Below are 17,839 nucleotides of genomic sequence, written 5' to 3'. Positions count from 1 at the left end.
CATGTGCAAGGAGAATGCTTGTGAGATGTAAGATCTTTCAGAGAAAGAAGATGACTTAGATGACTACTTCTCTTCTGAGTATTTAAAGCCATAAGAAGCTGTCAAAGAGCTATCTTAATACTACAACCATGAAAATTTGACGAAGGCCTTCCCAAAAGGTTACTAAGGACACTAAGCCCTGGTCTACACTAGGAGTTGAGGTAGAATTTAGCAGCGTTAAATTGATTTAAACCTGCACCCATCCACACGACAGAGCCCTTTTTTTCAACTTCAAGGGCTCTTAAAATTGATTTCCTTACTCCACCCCCGACAAGGGGATTAGTGCTGAAATCGGCCTTGCTGGGTTGAATTTGGGGTACTGTGGACGCAATTAGACGGTATCGGCCTCGGGGAGCTATCCCAGAGTGCTCCATTGTGACTGCTCTGGACAGCACTCTCAACTCAGATGCACTGGCCAGGTAGATAAGAAAAGGCCCGTGAACTTTTTGAATTTCAGTTTTCTGTTGGCTACTGTGGCAAGCTGCAGGTGAGTGCAGAGCTCATCAGCAGAGGTGACCATGATGGAGTCCCAGAATCGCAAAAGAGCTCCAGCATGGACCGACCGGGAGGTACAGGATCTGATCGCTGTATGGGGAGAGGAATCTGTGCTATCAGAACTCCGTTCCAGTTTTCGAAATGCCAAAACATTTGTCAAAATCTCCCAGGGCATGAAGGACAGAGGCCATAACAGGGACCCGAAGCAGTGCCGCATGAAACTTAAGGAGCTGAGGCAAGCCTACTGGAAAACCAGAGAGGCAAACAGCCGGTCCGGGTCAGAGCCCCAAACATGCTGCTTCTGTGATGAGCTGCATGCCATTTTAGGGGATTCAGCCACCACTACCCCAGCCGTGTTGTTTGACTCCTTCAATGGAGATGGAGGCAACACGGAAGCAGGTTTTGGGAACGAAGAAAATGATGATGATGATTAGGAGGTTGTAGATAGTTCACAGCAAGCAAGCAGAGAAACCAGTTTTCCCGACAGCCAGGAACTGTTTCTCACCCTGGACCTGGAGCCGGTATCCCCTGAACCCACCCAAGGCTGCCTCCTGGACCCGCCTGGCGGAGAAGAGACCTCTGGTGAGTGTACCTTTTAAAATAGTATACATGGTTTAAAAGCAAGCATGTTTAATGATTAATTTGCCCTGGCATTTGCGGCTCTCCTGGATGTACTCCCAAAGCCTTTGCAAAAGGTTTCTAGGGAGGACAGCCTTATTCCATCCAACATGGTAGGACACTTTACCACTCCAGGCCAGTAGCACATGCTCGGGAATCATTGTAGAACAAAGCATTGCAGTGTTGTTTTCTGGCGTTCAAACAACATCCGTTCTTTCTCTCTGTGTTATCCTCAGGAGAGTGATATCATTCATGGTCACCTGGTTGAAATAGGGTGCTTTTCTTAAGGGGACATTCAGAGGTGCCCGTTCCTGCTGGGCTTTTTGCCTGTGGCTGAACAGAAATGTTCCGCGCCGTTAGCCACGGGGAGGGGAGAGGGGCTAGCCACACGGTGCGGGGAGGCAAAATGCGACCTTGGAACGAAAGCACATGTGCTATGTATGTAATGTTAACAGCAAGGTTTTTCGTGAAAGAGTGTACCCATTGTTCTGTAAAATGTCTTTTTAAATACCACCTCCACCAGCTGCATGTGTTTCAAGGATCACAGTATCTTCTCCTTCTTCATGTGGTCTCCTTCCCAGAGGCTAGCGAAGATTAGAAGGCAAAAAAAAATGCACTCACAATGAAATGTTCTCTGAGCTCAGGCTGTCCTCCCACACTGACAGAGCACAGACGAATGTGTGGAGGCAGACATGTCAGAGTGCAGGAAAGCACAAAATGACCAGGAGGAGAGGTGGCGGGCTGAAGAGAGGGCTGAAGCTGAAAGGTGGAGGCAGGATTCAATGCTGAGGCTGCTGGAGGATCAAACTAATATGCTCCAGCATATGGTTGAGCTGCAGAAAACGCAGCTGGAGCACAGACCGCCACTACAGCCCCTGCGTAACCAACCACCATCCAGCCCAAGTTCCATAGCCTCCTCACTCAGACGCCCAAGAATGCGGTGGGGTGCGGGGCCTCCGGCCACCCAGCCACTCCACCCCAGAGGATTGCCCAAGCAACAGAAGGCTGGCATTCAATAAGTTTTAAAGTTTTAAACTTTTAAAGTGATGTGTGGCTCCTCCACCGCCCCACCCGGTGCTTCCCTCCACCACCACCCCTCCCGGGCTATTTTGGCAGTTATCCCCCTATTTGTGTGATTAATTAATAAAGAATGCATAAATGTGAAGCAACAATAACTTTATTACCTCTGCAAGCATTGATCAAAGGGAGGAGGGGAGGGTGGTTAGCTTACAGGGAAGTAGAGTGAACCAAGGGGTGGGGGGTTTCATCAAGGAGAAACAAACACAACTCTCACACCATAGCCTGGCCAGTCATGAAACTGGTTTTTCAAAGCTTCTCTGATGCGCACCGCACCCTCCTGTGCTCTTCTAACCGCCCTGGTGTCTGGCTGCGTGTAACCAGCAGCCAGGCGACTTGCCTCAACCTCCCACCGTGCCATAAACATCTCCCCCTTACACTCACAGATATTGTGGAACGCACAGCGAGCTGTAATAACAGTGGGAATATTGGTTTCGCTGAGGTCTAAACGAGTCAGTAAACTGCGCCAGCGCATTTTAAACGTCTAAATGTATATTCTACCACCATTCTGCACTTGCTCAGCCTGTAGTTGAACAGCTCCTGACTACTGTCTAGGCTGCCTGTGTACAGCTTCGTGAGCCATGGCAGTAAGGGGTAGGCTGGGTCCCCAAAGATAACCATAGGCATTTCAACATCCCCAACGGTTATTTTCTGGTCTGGGAATAAAGTCCCTTCCTGCAGCTTTTGAAACAGAGCAGAGTTCCTGAAGATGCGAGCGTCATGTACCTTTCCCGGCCATCCCACATTGATGTTGGTGAAACGTCCCTTGTGATCCACCAGTGCTTGCAGCACTATTGAAAAGTACCCCTTGCGGTTTATGCACTCGCCGGCTTGTTGTCCCGGTGCCAAGATAGGGATATGGGTTCCGTCTATGGCCCCACCATAGTTAGGGAATCCCATTGCAGCAAAGCCATCCACTATGACCTGCACATTTCCCAGGGTCACTACCCTTGATATCAGCAGATCTTTGATTGTGTTGGCTACTTGCATCACAGCAGCCCCCACAGTAGATTTGCCCACTCCAAATTGATTCCCGACTGACCGGTAGCTGTCTGGAGTTGCAAGCTTCCACAGGGCTATTGCCACTCGCTTCTCAACTGTGAGGACTGCTCTCATCTTGGTATTCATGCACTTCAGGGCGGGGGAAAGCAAGTCACAAAGTTCCATGAAAGTGCCCTTACGCATGCGAAAGTTTCGCAGCCACTGGGAATCATCCCAGACCCGCAACACTATGCGATCCCACCAGTCTGTGCTTGTTTCCCGGGCCCAGAATTGGCATTCCACGGCATGAACCTGCCCAATGAGCACCATGATGCCCATATTCCCAGGGCCCGTGCTTTGAGAGAAGTCTGTGTCCATGTCCTCATCACTCTCCTCACTGCGCTGTCGTCACCTACTTGCCCGGTTTCGCTTTGCCAGGTTCTGGTGCTGCATATACTGCTGGATAATACACATGGTGTTTAATGTGCTCCTAATTGCCAAAGTGATCTGAGCGGGCTTCATGCTTGCCGTGGTATGGCGTCTGCACAGAAAAAAGGCGCGGAACGATTGTCTGCCGTTGCTCTGACAGAGGGAGGGGCGACTGACGACATGGCTTACAGGGAATTAAAATCAACAAAGGGGGTGGCTTTACATCAAGGAGAAACAAAAACAACTGTCACACAGAATGGCCCCCTCAAGGATTGAACTCAAACCCCTTCATTTAGCAGGCTAATGCTCAACCACTAAGCTATCCCTCCCTCTGGTATTTCAGGCAGGACCGAATCTCCATTAAAGTTTTCAAGGTGCCCCTGACAGACCTCACCAAAACGATTGTCGGCCGTTGATTTCATGGAGGGAAGGAGGGAGGGGGGAGCAAATCAATACAAACCAAATCTGGTCTATTTCTTGTTTTGATCCACTCCATCTATCTTTTACATCTTTGGCTGGCAGCAGACGATGCAGTAGGACTGCAAGCCATCCTCATCTCCTGCCTGCCCGACAGAAGATGGTACAATAGGACTGCCTGCAGTCCTAAAGAGAATGACCTGGTCAAGTCACTCCTAATTTAGTCCCTGCACTCATATCTGCCCAGGTGCTCCTGACCGACCTTACCGAGGCGGCCAGGAGCACCTCGGACATGATGACGATGGTTTTCAGGCCTATTGCACTGTATGCTACCACAAGGCAATGGGTTGCTGCTGCTGTGTAGCAATGCAGTACCGCATCTGCCAGCATACAAGAGACATACGGTGACAGTGAGCTGAGCGGGCTCCATGCTTGTCGTGGTATGGCGTCTGCACGGGTAACTCAGGAAAAAAGGCACAAAATGATTGTCTGTAGTTGCTTTCACGGAGAGAGGGCCTGATGACATGTACCCAGAACCACCCGTGACAATGTTTTTTGCCCCATCAGGCATTGGGATCTCAACCCAGAATTCCAATGGGCGGCGGAGACTGCGGGAACTGTGGGATAGCTACCCACAGTGCAACACTCCGGAAGTCGACGCTAGCCTTGGTACTGTGGAAGCACTCTGCTGAGTTAATGCACTTACAGCATTTTGTGTGGGGACACACACAATCGACTATATAAAAACGATTTCTAAAAAACCTACTTCTATAAATTCGACCTAATTTCGTAGTGTAGACATACCTTAAGTAGTCACAGATTGAGAGGTAAAGTTCTAGCATGGATTAGAAACTGGCCAAGAGACAAAAAGCAAACAATAGGAATAAAAAGTGAGCTATCAATATGAAGAGAGTTTAATAGCGGTGTGCTAGGTTCTGTACTAAACCTAGTGTTTAATATATTTACTTATTTTTCTTATATTTCTTTTTATATTTACTTAGTGATCTGGAGAAGCGAGTAAACACAAATGGGAAAAATTTTATATGAGGCAAAATTAGTTAGTTTCTCTTTTGAGGATTGTGTTGAGATAGTTCCCCACTTTAGGAAGAGGAATGCTTCTGGTTCCCAAGCTTGGAAATTTCTAGCAAGTACTAATTGTTGGTGCTACATGTGTGTCCTTTATTGTTCTACCAGAGGTGAAAGTAACTTAAAGGACTTAGTGGTACACAGAGCGGCCGGGGTCCTGGGCAAGGGGAGGCTCTGGGGGGCAGACTCCCACAGCCAGACCTTCAGCGCTGCCCAGCCCACGCCGCCCAGGGCTCCGGCGGTGATTTAAAGGGCCCAAGGGCAGCTGCCCCTTCCCCCCCCCCGTAAGCGGCCCTGCCGGTACACAGCAACACTTTAACATCAGCCATATACCAGCCAGTACCGGCGGCCACTTTCTTACCAGTATGCTGTACCGGCTTACTTTCACCTCTGTGTTCTACACACTCAGACATGGAGTTATAAAATGGACCATAGCCACAACTTCTCCTTGCTTCATTCCGACCACTGAAGGAGCAGTGAGTGTCCTGAAAGCTTTCTTTGTCAGTTCTGTTGTTTGTCCTTTCCCATTAGGATTTTATTTCTTGTTGCTCATACGTTGAGTAGCTTTTTTTTTTTCCTGTTGTCAGTGACCTTGTGGGCTCCTTCTAGAGTCTTGCACCTTTGGGCTGTTCAGTTGGGCCATGGGAGATTCTTGGGTCTAGAGATAGGCCTCAAACTCTGTGTTGCTTGTAGCATCATAATGTCAGTCATCAATGACCATCTACAGTGCCTGAGTAAAAGCAACAGTCAAGAGATTTTTCTCTGTCTTGACTTTGCTGCCATAACATTAAAACATTTGGAAGGCCTCCTTGAACTCTATCTCAGGAAGGAGTTTCCTGGAATTTGATACAGTCTCCAGCGTTGTCAGCATCAAAGAACTTTTGGACTCTGCTTTTAAATTAGCATCTGTGGAGCAACTCTGCTGTACACTTTTGGGGTGGTGGGGTAGGAGAGGAGAGTTTCTCCTCATTTTCTTCACAGTGTTCTATAATGCCCAGCTCAGGTATCTGGATTGGGAGATTGTCTTCCCTGTATGCTAAGGGCCAAATATACAGCCTAATGTGATTGCTTGGGTGAGATAAAGGGCAGAATTTGGCCCTTTATAAAGAGTGTCAAATACCAGGTTTTTACCTTAACACATAGCAGGAATCTGCTTGAATTCATTTTTTTGAAAAAGCATGTCTATCTTGCTCTTTTTTTGGCTGTTCTTTGGACTGTTAACAGCACTAGTAGTTAGCCTGAAGTACCATTTTTATGAGTTCTAGGGCAATGTATTGAAGTTAGATTACACATTTTTGTCTACCAAAATATGGCAAGGCAAATAGTGAATTTTCTAAGTATTGGCTCAGTCATTTCACTTGTGTTCAGATGTTCATCTCAATTTCATTTCAATTTACGGGGGACACTTCACCTTAATTTTATGTGTGTATAATATGTGTTTGTGTATAAAATGGCACAGCACATTAATTGCTGCCAGATACTAGAAAAAGGAGAGCAAAAGGGGAAAAAATAAAAGAGGGAAAGAAGAGAGAGAGAGAGGGGAAGCTATATAAGGAGGAAAAACAGGAAATATAAAACTCACTGGGACTTCTTTGGGATACAAATCGTTGTAGAATCCATTTCTTGAAAAAGAAATGCTACTGTATTGTGCTAGCATTTTTTGCTCTACTTTCACATTTCCTTTTTCACCTTTGGTTGGGTGTCAGATTTCTAAGGCACATAGGGTTGCCAATTTTCTAATCCCTGAAAACTGAACACCCTCCCCCTGCCCCTTCCCTGAAGCCCCGCCCGTGCCACACCTCTTCCTCTGAGTTCCCACCCCACCTTTCCCCCCCTCCATCGCTCGCTTCCCAATCCCCCGGGACTCACTAGCCCCCTGCAGAGCTGGGCTGGGAGGAGCTGACACGGAGCCTGCCCACTTGCCAATAGGGACACGGCAGGGATCAGTCCGTGGAGCGAGGGAGTGGGGTGGGGAAATTGGGGCACAGTGGGATAGGAGGGCCCATCCTGGGAGTGAGGGGCTGGGTGGGGGACCATCCCTGGAGTGAGGGGTCGGGGTGGGGAAATCAGGGCATAGCGGGGTGGGGTTGGTCCCCAGAGCAAGGGGCTGGGGTGGGGAAATTGGGGCACAGCAGGGCAGGACAGGGGCAGACAAGTTAACACAAACACACACCCCTGGATGGCATCAGTACCTACTTTGGAGCCCGGTCCTGGAGTCATTCAGTTCTCTCCCTCAGGCTGGGGGAAAGAAGAGCAGCAGCTGCTAAGCCCTCCCCCCCCCCAGTGGTGGAGGCTGCTGGAAGCTGCCAGTTTCCCTTTCGACCAGACGTTCCAGTCGAAAAACGGACACTTGGCAACCCTAATTAGGCACAGTAGTAGGCCACCATGTTGATAGCCTAGCCAAACATGGTACTGCTTCCTTGACTGTTATGGCTTCTAAGTGTTATGGCTTCTCGTATGTCACTTTGGTGTAAGTTAGTGTGCAACAGAGAGAGATGAAAGGTTCCTGTTCTAAAAAGTTGAAGTCTTGCTACAAGATTACTGCAAGGGAAAAGCTTGACGTCTTTTTCTATGAAGGCCAAAATCTTTTCTTCTCTACCAAATGTTTCTAGTGTAATCTTTGACTTAAATGTTTTCAATTAGTATTTTAAATATAAATAATACCAATAACTAAATTAAATTGCTTAGATTTGAGTCTCTGGGACAGTTACAGATAAATTTAATGTAATGGAGGACTGAATGAAATAAGTGATAAAATTAAAAACTTTATTTAAAATTAATTCATTAAGGCAAACCGACATTATGGTAAAACCACATACTGCATTTTATATTTACATTCTAAGATGAAATGGTGCATCCAGGGGTGATCAGCTCTTGGATAAGAAGAATGGTATATAATCTCTTTCTCTAATGGTATTTTGATTGTGGATGAGCACGCTAATCTAAAATTAGCATACTGCCCTTTTTATAATCAGTTATAACAACACCCTTTAATTAATTAGCATTAAGCTTGCTTTTTACCATATCTGTATTTCTGCTTCCGTAATTAAAATACCTTCTTCTCCCTCACTAGCTATTTAATACTAAATATAATTAACATCTGTGTAAATGCAATTCCAATATCTGTCAATGTAGACAGCATTCTTCCAAAACATTCACATTTTGTTTAAAACTCTTGTTAAAACCAGTTAGGCCCAAGCATGTTATATGACCTGGGATTATGTACCAATTTATCTCTAACTTGCCTCTGAAATATCTCACTTTATTTCATCTACAGTTTAGAAGGCCTCACTATTGACAAGCCTAAATTTATGCTCCATAACCTATTCTCTATTTACATTTCCGCACAGTTCTATTACATTTTTATTTAACATAAAGAAACATCACTTTGATAGGCTGCACCAGTCGATGAAACTGTTCTGTGTAGTGAATCTGGGCTCCTACAATTGAAAATAAAATTGACATCTTGCTCTGAGGACTTCTCACATACATTTTGGTTAAAATCAGTGTGTGTGGATTAGAGTTTTCTGTTCTATAATATGAGAGTCCTGTCAGATGGAAGCAAATGCAGTGTGACATCTGATTGAATTTCAACCTGTTTTGCTTACTGTGGTTTTGGAAGCATGTGAACACTTGTAATCTGCAACCTCAGGCAACTCACAGTAAAGGCAAGTGGGGACACTGGGAAATTTTCTGGCAAAGATTGATAATGCTTCCCTGTGAGAGGGTCAGGGTTGGGATTTCCTTGAAGAAATGCTTATTCATCCCTTTTTCCAGAAATCATTTCTTGATGTGGTTTCAGAGTAACAGCCGTGTTAGTCTCAAGTACTCCTTTTCTTCTTGATGTGGGCAGTTTCTAACCTTCCTTTTTTAAAGTTGTGGCAAAACTTTAAAAGACTGTTTAAAAGTTCGAGAAGACTGTTGATCCTTAATACCTGTCTTTAGTTCTAGGAATTGTGTGGAGACTGTGGTACTTTCATTGGCTGATAGTCTAGTAGTGTAAAAGGCTAGTTGTCCACCTTAAGTATTTTAGACTTGATCAGCCTTTCAGATCACTGGTCAGGAGATAAAGCTGACTCATCTGTGGATCTGGAGGAGAGTGGATGGAGTTGCACTTCAGTGGCTCCATTCCTGCCTTTTGAAGATGACTGCTTGAACAAAAGTGACTGCTGAACAGTTGCTTATCTGCTCCAGAAGCTTTCTCATGTAGGGAATATTAGGGCTCTACTGTCCATTCTGTTGAATGTGTATATAAGGATACAGAGAGAGAAGCAGTGCCATCTGTGTGCAGATGACTCAGTGCTATGTCTCCTTTTCATTGGAACTATATAATGCTCTGCCTTTGTATTCTTGATGTCTGGCCAGGTAGAGTCCTGCACGAGAACGAGTTAAGTAGAGATTAGGGCTGTCGATTAGTCGCAGTTAACTCAAAAAAATTAATTGTGATTAATCACAGTTTTAATTGCACTGTTAAACAGACTACCAATTGAGATTGATTAAGTATTTTGGGATGTTTTTCTACATTTTCAAATATTGATTTCAATTATATTGAAATATTCAATATATTCAAATATATTGATTTCAATTATAACAAAGTGTACAGGGCTCATTTTATATTTTTATTATAAATATTTGCACTGTAAAAATGATAAAAAAATAGTATTTTTCAATTCACCTCATACAAGTACCGTAATGGAATCTTCATAATGAAAGTGCAACTAACAAATGTAGATTTGGGGTTTTTTTTTTGTTACATAACTACAAGTTTGCTCAGTCCTACTTCTTGTTCAGCCAATCGCTAAAACAAACAAGATTGTTTACATTTATGGGAGATAATGCTGACTGCTTCTTATTTACAATGTCACCTGAAAGTGACAACAGGTGTTTGCATGGCACTTTTGTAGCTGGTATTGCAAGGTATTTACATACCAGATATGCTAAATATTCATATGTCCCTTCATGCTTTGGCCACCATTCCAGAGGACATGCTTCTATGCTGATGACACTCATTAAAAAAATAATGCGTTTATTAAATTTTGACTGAGCTCCTTGTGGGGGAGAATAGTATGTCCCCTACTCTGTTTTATCCACATTCTGCCATATGTTTCATGTTACAGCAGTCTGCGATGATGACCCAGCACATGCTGGTTGTTCAGTTTAAAAACACTTCCACTGCAGATTTGACAAAACGCAAAGAAGGTACCAACATGAGCTTTCTAAAGCTAGCTGTAGCACTCGACCCAAAGTTTAATCTGAAGTGCCTTCCAAAATGTGAGAGGGACGAGGTGTGGAGCATGCTTTTAGAAGTCTTAAAAGAGCAACACTCCAATGCAGAAACTACAGAACCCAAACCATCAAAAAAGAAAATCAACCTTCTGCTGGTGGCATCTGACTCAGATGATGAAAGTGAACGTGTGTCGGTCTGCACTGTTTTGGATCATTATTGAGCAGAACTCGTCATGAGCATGGATGTATGTCCTCTGGAATGATAGTTGAAGCATGAAGGGACATATGAATCTTTAGCGCATCTGGCATGTAAATATCTTGCGATGTTGGCTACAACAGTGCCATGTGAACGCCTGTTCTAGCTTTCAAGTGACATTGTAAACTAGAAGCAGGCAGCATTATTTCCTGCAAATGTAAAAAAAAAACAAAACTTATTTGTCTGAGTGTCTGGCTGAACAAGAAGTAGGACTGAGTGGACTTGTAGGCTCTGTTTTACATGGTTTTGTTTTTGAGTGCAGTTCTTTTTTCTACGTAATTCTAAATTTGTAAGTCCAACTTTCATGATGAAGAGATTGCATTACAATACTTGTATAAGATGAATCAAAAATAATTTTTTTACAGCACAAATATTTTTAATAAAAAATAAATATAAAGTGAGTACTGTACTCTTTGTTCTGTGTTGTCACTGAAATCAATAAAAAGAACAAGGAGTACTTGTGGCACCTTAGACTAACAAATTTATTTGAGCATGGGCTAAAACCCACTTCATCGGATGCATGCGGTGGAAAATACAGTAGGAAGATATATATACACAGAGAACATGGAAAAAATGGGTGTTACCATACACACTATAAAGAGAGTGATCAATTAAGGTGAGTTATTATCAGCAGGAGAAAAAAAAAACAACCTTTTGTGGTGATAATCAGGATGGCCCATTTCCAACAGTTGACAAGAAGGTGTGAGTAACAGTGCGGGGGGGGGAATAAGCATGGGGAAATAGTTTTACTTTGTGTAATGACCCATCCGCTCCCAGACTTTATTCAAGCCTAATTTAATGGTGTACAGTTTGCAAATTAATTCCAATTCAGCAGTCTCTCGTTGGAGTCTGTTTTTGAAGGTTTTTTGTTGTAATATTGCGACTTTTTTAGGTCTGTAATCGAGTGACCAGGGAGATTGAAGTGTTCTCCAACTGGTTTTTTAATGTTATAGTTCTTGACATCTGATTTTTGTCCATTTATTCTTTTACGTAGAGACTGTACAGTTTGGCCATTGTACATGGCAGAGGGGCATTGTTACATGATGGCATATATCACATTGGTAGATGTGCAGGTGAACGAGCCTCAGATAGTGTGGCTGATGTGATTAGGTCCTGTGATGGTGTTCCATGAATAGATTTGTGGACAGAGTTGGCAATGTAATCAATGTATTTGAAAATGTAGAAAATATCCAAAATATTTAAATAAATGGAATTCTATTATTTAACAGTGCGATTAATCGTGTGATTAATTGCAATTTCTTTAAGTGTGCGATTAATCACAATTTTTTAAATCACTTGATAGCCTTAGTAAAGATCCATCCAGATAAGATGATATGTTGCTGTATAGATGGAACTACCCAGAGAAAGTGGGGAAGATGATAGTAGCTTCCTCTCTGGAGGGGAGTGTGAGCCCTTTATTAGTGAGATTCACAATCTCAAGCTGTTGTTGATGCTTGGCATTGCTGGAGTCCCAGGTAGCTACAGCAGCTAGAAGTACATTTATCTGTCTTTCTTTGGTGAGAAGATTGAAATATTTCCACTGTGATGTGGATCTTTCTATATTGCTTTTTTGATGTATAAAGAAGGCTTAAAAGGTGTGAGGTATAGTTTTAGTTTTTTTTTTTTAAATTTGGCTTGTTTTTTATTAGAAATTCAGTTATTGTCTGACCTGGAAGACTCGGATCTTGGAGATATAGTGAAGTGAAAGCATCATAAAAGCCAAGAGAGAAAAAGCTGAGCAGTTTAAGTTCCTAGACCAGGGGTGGGCAAACTTTTTGGCCCGAGGGCCACATCGGGGTTGCACAGTTCTTTACACTAAGCTATAGAAGACCAGTATTGACATTTCTGATATTTCTAAGCTTAAAAAAAAAAGACAAATCATTTGACTTTTATGAATCATAAAGAAGAAAAAAAGAGCAAAAGTTCAGTTTTTCAAAAATCCTTTATAGTTCATTTTTAATGATAATTTTCATATGCAACATTTTGTACTTATGTTATTGATTTGCTTCAGTTGATTTTTTTAAAATCTATAAATATTCATATTGTTTGGTTCCTGGCTACCCCAGAGACTACTTATCTATGCACTATCACAATAGTTGAGATCCATTTAGGTTCGGTAGCTGACAAAACCCTAAATGTGAACCTCGGTGTTTGCACAGGAGGGGTCTTTTGCTCTGGAATTTCCTTCCACTGTTGGTCCAGTGAAGTCCAAGTCCATTGACCTTCAGTGCATAATGTAAAGGGCATCTCTTTACTTAAGGCTTGAGTCAGTTACCTTCACTCATACAAAATAGTACCTCACTCTGTAAGTGGTCTGGTTGATTTCAGTAGAATTGTTTGCAGTGCATTACTCATTAGGAGTAAAAGTGGCAGATTCTGGTCATTGTGCTTTTTGGCTTGAGGGATAGTACTTGGGTCGGATAAGTGTTTGTTGTAAGAGGGTCATTGTATTCTTCCTTGGGTGTGCGTGCCTCAGTTTACCCTTCCATACCTTTGGGTTAACCACATATCACAAAATGATAGTTCTAAATAAAAATGTACACTTCTGGGGTCTGATTATGAGTTATCAAAATCTGTTTAACTGTTCAGCCTTGTATCGGGCTTCCCAAGTTTAATTGGCTCTTTTCCTAGCCTCAGAGTGACACAAGGGTCAGCATAAGGGTTTCCCATGTCTCACATCATATCCTCTTGTTCGCAGGTATTTCTTCTAAGACTATTCCAGACCCTTGGCTGATGCTATACAGCCAACAGCTGTCCTTCTGCTGTCTCTCTGGAGAGCACCACACAATACATTTCTCATTTCCCTGGCCTCCCCGAGTCTGAGCCTAGAGCCCTGCTTTATATAGTCCTGACAGCCAGTCACATGGCCCTAAGTCACAGTCCTTTCTCTTGAGTCTGTTTGCACTGTTGCAAGAAGCTGTTTCCTTCCTGAAGTAGAAGGTTAACACTCTTCCTGCCAATTCTATGGTGGGGTCTTCACAGTCCATCACAATGTGGATAAAGGAAGGAGTTCTTTCCATTTCTCAGTTTTGTTGCTTTTTAAAATTTTGCTTTTTAACATTTTTCTTTAATTGTATATACACAAAGAGGTTATCATGGGATGAATAAAAAATAATTGTTTCACAGCCATGTTTCCCGTGCTTCTTATGATGGGTGTTTCTCAGTCTCTTAATACAAGTACCTTACCACCATTTTTTTTGTCACACTGAACAAATATCAGGTCATCTCTACCTTGAATGAAAGGAAGTGAGACTTTTGCGTGTGTAATGAATCAAAGTAACATGGCATGCAGATTTTCAGTGCTAATGAGAAGCTTTTTCAAAACCATAGCATGGAGGAGGAACCCAATAAATTCAAATGTTCATCAGGACAATTGTAGTTTGAAATCTGATACTGCAGGCAGATAAGAATGGAGATTTACTATCTGTCTCTTTCACGTTCCTCTTATATTTTTTATAATTATATTTGACAAGTTGGCCAGGACAGTTTCAAACAAAGAAGACCTGAAGGTGATCTCTTACCCCAGAACTACACAAGGTGTCTAGGAACCTAAATGAAACAAAGAACTAAACTGGTACAATTTACAGTCTTTAGGATCACCAGATATTGGCGTATGCGTTTATCTGACCTTTGTGACAAAACCATTGTTACTATTATATTTATTATTTATAGCACACTAAAATATGCTAGACACTTTAGGTATTGCAGATAGGAAGAAACTTAAATATTTGGTGGTAACTGAAGTATTAATAACTGTTTCAAAATACACGTTTCTAAGTGTCTCAATTTTTTTTATTTTTAAAGATGGCCTGGCATACTTTGTCCTGATCCTCTTAATGGACAATATGTGACATATGACTTGGATGGATATGTAGAAAGCAATCATGTAGAATTCTTAGGTGATCCCCATTCCAGAGGTTGGGTTGCTGTGAAATATATTAGCCGTTACCCTAGCTCAATTAAGGTAGGTAGATTAATATATTAACATTTCATAATACTGGCATTTTGTGTGTGTGTGTGGGGGGGGTGCGTGTTAAATATTCTAAAATAATTTACTTCATATATTTACTCTTAAAGTGAATGAAAATTGATATATAATCTGAATCAATAATAGAATATTGGTTTAGGTATAATAGCTACCATGACAAAGTTCCTCCTCTACCTTGGTGGGTCTTGTGCTTATTGGCAGATTTGCTCACCTCGGAGATTCACGTCAGCCCTCAGTTTGGCCGTTTTCATGAACCCACAGTCCAGGTCAACTCCTCCGGTATCAAGTAGGGAGTTGTGGGGGATAGGGGGAACCTGGGCCTGCCCTCTACTCCAGGTTCCAGCCCAGGGCCCTGTGGATTGCAGCTGTCTACAGTGGCTCCTGTAACAGCTGCGTGACAGCTACAACTCCCTGGGCTACTTCCCCATGGCCTCCTCCCAGCACCTTCTTTATTCTCACCACAAGACCTTCCTCCTGATGACTAATAATGCTTGTACTTCTCCGTGTTCCAGTAGTACGCCTTCTCACTCTCAGCTTCTTGCGCCTCTTGCTCCCAGCTCCTCGCACATGCATCACAAACTGAAGTGAGCTCCTTTTTAAACCCAGGTGCCCTTATTAGTCTGCCTTAATTGATTCTAGCAGCTTCTTGATTACCTGCAGGTGTTCTAATCAGCCTGTCTAACTTAATTGTTTCCAGAAAGTTCCTGATTGTTCTAGAACCTTCCCTGTCACCTTACCCAGGGAAAAGAGACCTACTTAACCTGGGGCTAATATATCTGTCTTCTATCACTCTCCTGTAGCCATTTGGCCTGACCCTGTCACACTACAAATAACATTGTGTTAACTGTTTGGAATCTTGGGTTCACTTTTAAGAAATTAAGAATGTAAAATTTAAAAGTCAGCTAATAAAATTATTTTTTATTCTGATGGATGTAAAAAGCAGATTCAGATGAGACTATGCAGTTGCATTTAAAAACACATTTCTGTTCCCTATAGCAATTTCTATATATTTCCAAAAAAGTAAACTTTCAGTAATAGCTTCATGCAGAAAGACATTAAGGAGAGTAACCAGTTTTACAACTCTCATACAGAGTATTCCACTTTTTTCTTACAAAATTTTTTTTTTCATCATACACTTACAGTTGCAGGCAACCTCAAAAGCACACTAGTAATTACTGGTTTACTACTGATTTAACAAACCTAAAAGACCACCACCTATTTCTAAGTTATTTCCAATTGGTCTGTTTTTGCTGTATTTTTAAAAATGAGCCTTGAAAACAAAAAATGTGCATTTATTGTCAATGTGAACTAGAAAAAAATGTAGTCACAAATATTTGCCATAAAACTGCCTCACTCAAGGCTACTCCAAATCTGCAGCTTTTTCACATGTAAAATGCCCAGTGGAATAATATACTCTTTCTGTTGCCAAGAGAGGGCATCAAAATAGCCTTGTCAAAATGTTTCGTATCTGCCCTGCCCATGCTTCCCTTGAGGCAAAGATGCCACTTTGGGGGTTGTATTGATTGTCTGTGGTCATATGTGGCCACATGTCTGTGCTACTTCACATGTGGTGGCCTTGCGGACTTGTTTACGCTAGCAGAAGTCTGGGTAAAGGCCTCACTTCTGCAGTATGTAATTTAAGAGTGAATCTTGATTATCCACTTTATAAATTAGATATTCCTCTTAAGTAAACAGTCAAATAGCTCATTTGCCATGTGGTGTCCTTGCACCACAGAGTGTACCTTTTCTCTATTTTCAGACTTCTACAGACAAAGAGACTGAATTTGTCCTCTGGATCCCTGGAAACTGAACAGCTTACTCAGAAAATTAAACTCCAGCATATTGACACCAGCAGCAAGGCTTCAGTCCCTTCCCATCCAATGCTCTCAAGACTGGAGCAGGGCTCTCAGTTTTAAAGGATTTCTACGTTAACATAGTTATCAGAATGGCTCTCAGAAAATCCCTCTGTGTGTGTGTGTGTGTGTGTGTGTGGACAACCGTTATCAAGATGCTGCCCTTTGTCCTTTCTACCACACCAACAGTATTTACCAAGGGCCTAGCAATGGTCACCACCCATCTCAAGCATCAAGGTATTCCTGTATGTAGAAGTCCAACATAAGTCCAACAGTTTCAGTTTTTCAGTCTCTTGATAAATTGGGACACGTCCACACTTGTACAAGCCCAACAAATCTCCTTCATAGGGGCTATCCTGAACTTGTGTTAGGCCAAGGCATATCTTGTAGCACAGAGTTTCAGGGAAATTTATTAAGCAACCCTACAAAAGCAGTGATAATTCACCTGAGTCTTTAGGTCTCCTGGGCTGTTCCATTTATCACTTTATGCTTATGAATGAAGCTGGTACAGCACTGATTGGCAGCAAAATTAACTCCAAACATGAACTACATGGGAGCTTTCCAGAGCATATTTCCATAAGTCTTCAGGATTCTCTGCTAGTGAGAATTCCCAGACACTGTTTTGCAGGAGTTTATTTCAATTTTCATCTCAACTATTATGATCATCACAGACACATCTGGTGTGTGGACTGGAGAGCTCACCTTCAGGAGGTTGATATACACCAGATATTCTACTCCCTTGTGGACTATGAAGCTCAATATAAGTGTTCTGGAACTCAGTTAATTGTCAGTTCTAATACATATATTTCTTGCAGCTGGCCAAAAGCTATATTATTCAAGTGCTGAGAGCAATATGGTAGCTATGTGTTATATCAACAAAAAGGACATTCTTACTCAACAACTGTCAGCAGCCAGTGGCCTTGTGAGAGTGGTGCCTGGCTCTTGAAGTACACCTGATACCTCTACATCTGACACAAAGAACATTTGCTAGCAGGTTCAAGATTCAGACACAACAGAAGTTGTCACTGGAAAGACCATGGTGGATCTGCTGTTCAAAAATTTGGGTCATTTGTCCATAGACTGTCCTGCTGCTCAATGGGAAGAGACATATCCTTGGTTTTGCTTCAGAGCAGGGATGGATGAAGATTTGATCACAGATGCATTTCTGTTGGCTTGGAACAAAGGAGTTCTTTACATCTTCCCACTGATTTCATTGATCCAATGAGTAATCAGAAGAATGCAACAAAACATAGTTCAAGTTGTACTGGCTGCTGCAGCAGGGGCCAGACAATATTGGTACAGAGATGAAGATCTCTTACAGGAGTCTCCATTTCTTGAAATGGTTTTAACTGATTTTCTCTTTCAAGAAGACTC

At 42.5% G+C, this 17,839-nt stretch overlaps 1 protein-coding gene across 1 annotated transcript in view; it reads left to right on the top strand.

Moving 5' to 3' along the window:
• The window catches only part of ZCWPW2 (zinc finger CW-type and PWWP domain containing 2), a gene marked incomplete at its 3' end in the record, with an annotated part of 104,712 nt that overhangs the window by 3,085 nt on the left and 83,788 nt on the right, over positions 1-17,839 (top strand). The window contains exon 2 of the mRNA XM_084621116.1: positions 14,429-14,588. Within this exon, the coding sequence (XP_084477242.1) occupies positions 14,429-14,588 (160 nt within the window). The remainder of the gene's footprint in view (positions 1-14,428; positions 14,589-17,839) is intronic.

This window comes from Lepidochelys olivacea (genome assembly GCF_965140295.1).
Source record: "Lepidochelys olivacea isolate rLepOli2 genome assembly, chromosome: 2".
In the NCBI taxonomy this organism is placed as follows: Eukaryota; Metazoa; Chordata; order Testudines; family Cheloniidae; genus Lepidochelys; species Lepidochelys olivacea.
This window is presented reverse-complemented; position numbering and strand designations above follow the sequence as displayed.